The following is a 2073-nucleotide window of genomic DNA, read 5'->3' as shown; positions in this document are numbered from 1 at the left end:
CGCGTTTCTCTTCACATCACATAACAACAATTTATTCAAAAATGCATCGCTTAGTTATTTTTCACAAAGCTTATCAAAATGTTGATAAACATAACTTCAATAACATTTTTCACTACTAATGATACGTTACAACTATTTAAGTTACGTAATCGTAAATGGAAATAATGAAATATAAAAACAGTGCAGCTAATAACTACTGAAAAGTTTGAACCAATCAACAATTGGATAAGAAAAACGAATAACACAACGGTACGAATGTTCAATAGAATAACGACCAGTAAGAAAACACGATAAAAATTAGGCCCATAAACAATATTCCTGTTACTGACATATTTGAGTAGATATATTCAATGCTCAAGTCAGTAGTAGACTGTATTTTATTTTTCACCGAATCAGTTCCGCCTTCCATTTCTTCCATTGCGACAAATTCACGCCATACACATTTTACCAACGCTTCCATATGTCAGTATTGTTTGTTTGCTTTTTTTCAAATTCTTTTCAGTTCTTCGGCAGCTCGGTTTCCGTATGAGGAATTCTCATCATCATCATCATGGATTTCATGAATGTTCCGGTATTATCAACAGATCAGGTGGATCTATGAACTTCAAATTAGTGAATTTTCACTTTATCTCTGATTTTCAATGCAATGCCTTCTCATTGCACAACTTGTCCATTGCATTATGCAGTTTGTACCTCTATTTGCGTGACGTATCTCTGATCTGCTATGAGCCCTATGCAATCTTGCAGCCTGTCTAGAAATGACATCCATATGTCATATGCTGGGAATAAACAAACTGCATCAGTTTGCAGATATGCATCCTTCATAATGCAATGGACTAAGTCACATATTACATATGCGTAGCTCGAATAGAATGCCGCGAGCCGTCCTGGAACAGTTGGAGCAAATAAGCATAGATATGCTTACTAGCGAGGTGCTTCTCAGCTTCATTCATCGTAGATAAGACTATGCTGCCTCTAGCCCACTGGGATATTTCCATACAGCTGAACAATTCATGCGTAACAGCAATTACTAGAACTAGAAATTCTTTAGCATCCTCGCTCCGTTGCTCTTTCATCATGTTGTAAATTGCCTTACATCTTGATGCCATTCATTCTTTGTAAAAGTCCAGCTCGATTTTTTGCTAATGGTTAATGTTAGCTGAGCCACATTGGCCTGTAATAATCCATCGGTGGCAGATCCAACCATTCAATATGACCGTGGTTTTGAGACATCAACAAATCGAAAAATCAAAATGTTTTTTCTTCCAATGTCTTCAACTAGCATCCACTACTCAACATATCCGCGGGGCTGTCTTCGATTGGACAGTGACTCCACATGCTGGCTTGATTGTTGTCCACACTCGTTGTACCAAGATCTTCACTCACGTTATGTATGGTGATGACCATCTCAATGGATCAAATATTTTAAGAACTGCGCTCAACAGCAATTGCTTCGTATTGCATGAAGCACCCGATCGACACAACGTTCCTTTTCCAGCAACTTACTACGTCACACCTTTATGTGATGATCAAGTTTCAAATTAGTTCTTACTGTCTGAAACAATTCGTTTTAAAAATATTTTCCCCTTAACATCTTTTATAAATGTTATCCTAAATTCTAAAAACATAAAACTGCAATTTGTTTTGAAAATGTCATATAATACCATACAAAAAACATTTGATAAAAATGAGTCAAACAGCGTTGGGATGGTCCAATTCGGTCTCACTTTTCACCGCGTTTTATTATTGGTTGTTGACCGCGTTATATTTTTTTGGGCCGTCAAGTCGTTGTCTTATTGCCTTGCTTGTCTAATTGCTCATTTATTGCTTGTGATTAGCTGTAATATTTTTTCATTTCATTCGTTCAAATATTCCATTTTGGATTATGTAACTTTAATAGTAGTGACGTAACATAAAAAATGGAAATATTTATTATTCCAAAATTTTATTGTCTGTTTGAAGTTTTGTCATTCATTGAAATTTTGCTTATTTAAATATATATTTGTGGTGAAGTTTATACTTTTTCATGATCAGCATTCCCGAAAAGAATTTTTATCATTCTATATTTTATTG

General features: G+C 35.1%; 2 protein-coding genes across 2 annotated transcripts; one reads left to right on the top strand and one right to left on the bottom strand.

The window, feature by feature from the left end:
- Positions 1 to 557: 557 nt before the first annotated feature.
- Positions 558 to 1109, bottom strand: Tsp_12627 (hypothetical protein). The gene is made up of 3 exons (XM_003370489.1): positions 926 to 1109; positions 694 to 887; positions 558 to 602 (listed from the first exon to the last, which is right to left on the bottom strand). The coding sequence occupies exons 1-3, from the start codon at positions 1107 to 1109 to the stop codon at positions 558 to 560; spliced, it is 423 nt and encodes a 140-aa protein (XP_003370537.1).
- Positions 1110 to 1212: 103 nt separating this feature from the next.
- On the top strand, positions 1213 to 1545 carry Tsp_12626 (conserved hypothetical protein). Its single transcript, XM_003370488.1, has one exon. The coding sequence runs from the start codon at positions 1213 to 1215 to the stop codon at positions 1543 to 1545; it is 333 nt and encodes a 110-aa protein (XP_003370536.1).
- Positions 1546 to 2073: the final 528 nt, after the last annotated feature.

Source organism: Trichinella spiralis (assembly GCF_000181795.1).
Source record: "Trichinella spiralis strain ISS 195 chromosome Unknown Scfld675, whole genome shotgun sequence".
NCBI lineage: Eukaryota > Metazoa > Nematoda > Enoplea > Trichinellida > Trichinellidae > Trichinella > Trichinella spiralis.
Note: the sequence above shows the minus strand (reverse complement) of the source record. Positions and strands in the feature narration are given on the sequence as shown.

Bases quoted from the DNA above. Each gene is read 5' to 3' on its own strand.
- Tsp_12626 (XM_003370488.1), top strand. From the start codon at position 1,213: ATGACCGTGGTTTTGAGACATCAACAAATCGAAAAATCAAAATGTTTT.
- Tsp_12627 (XM_003370489.1), bottom strand. From the start codon at position 1,109: ATGGCATCAAGATGTAAGGCAATTTACAACATGATGAAAGAGCAACGG. The intron at 888-925 runs GTAAGCATATCT...CAACTGTTCCAG, and splicing joins AGCTGAGAAGCACCTCGCTA to GACGGCTCGCGGCATTCTAT. The intron at 603-693 runs GTACAAACTGCA...ACTAATTTGAAG, and splicing joins GATACGTCACGCAAATAGAG to TTCATAGATCCACCTGATCT.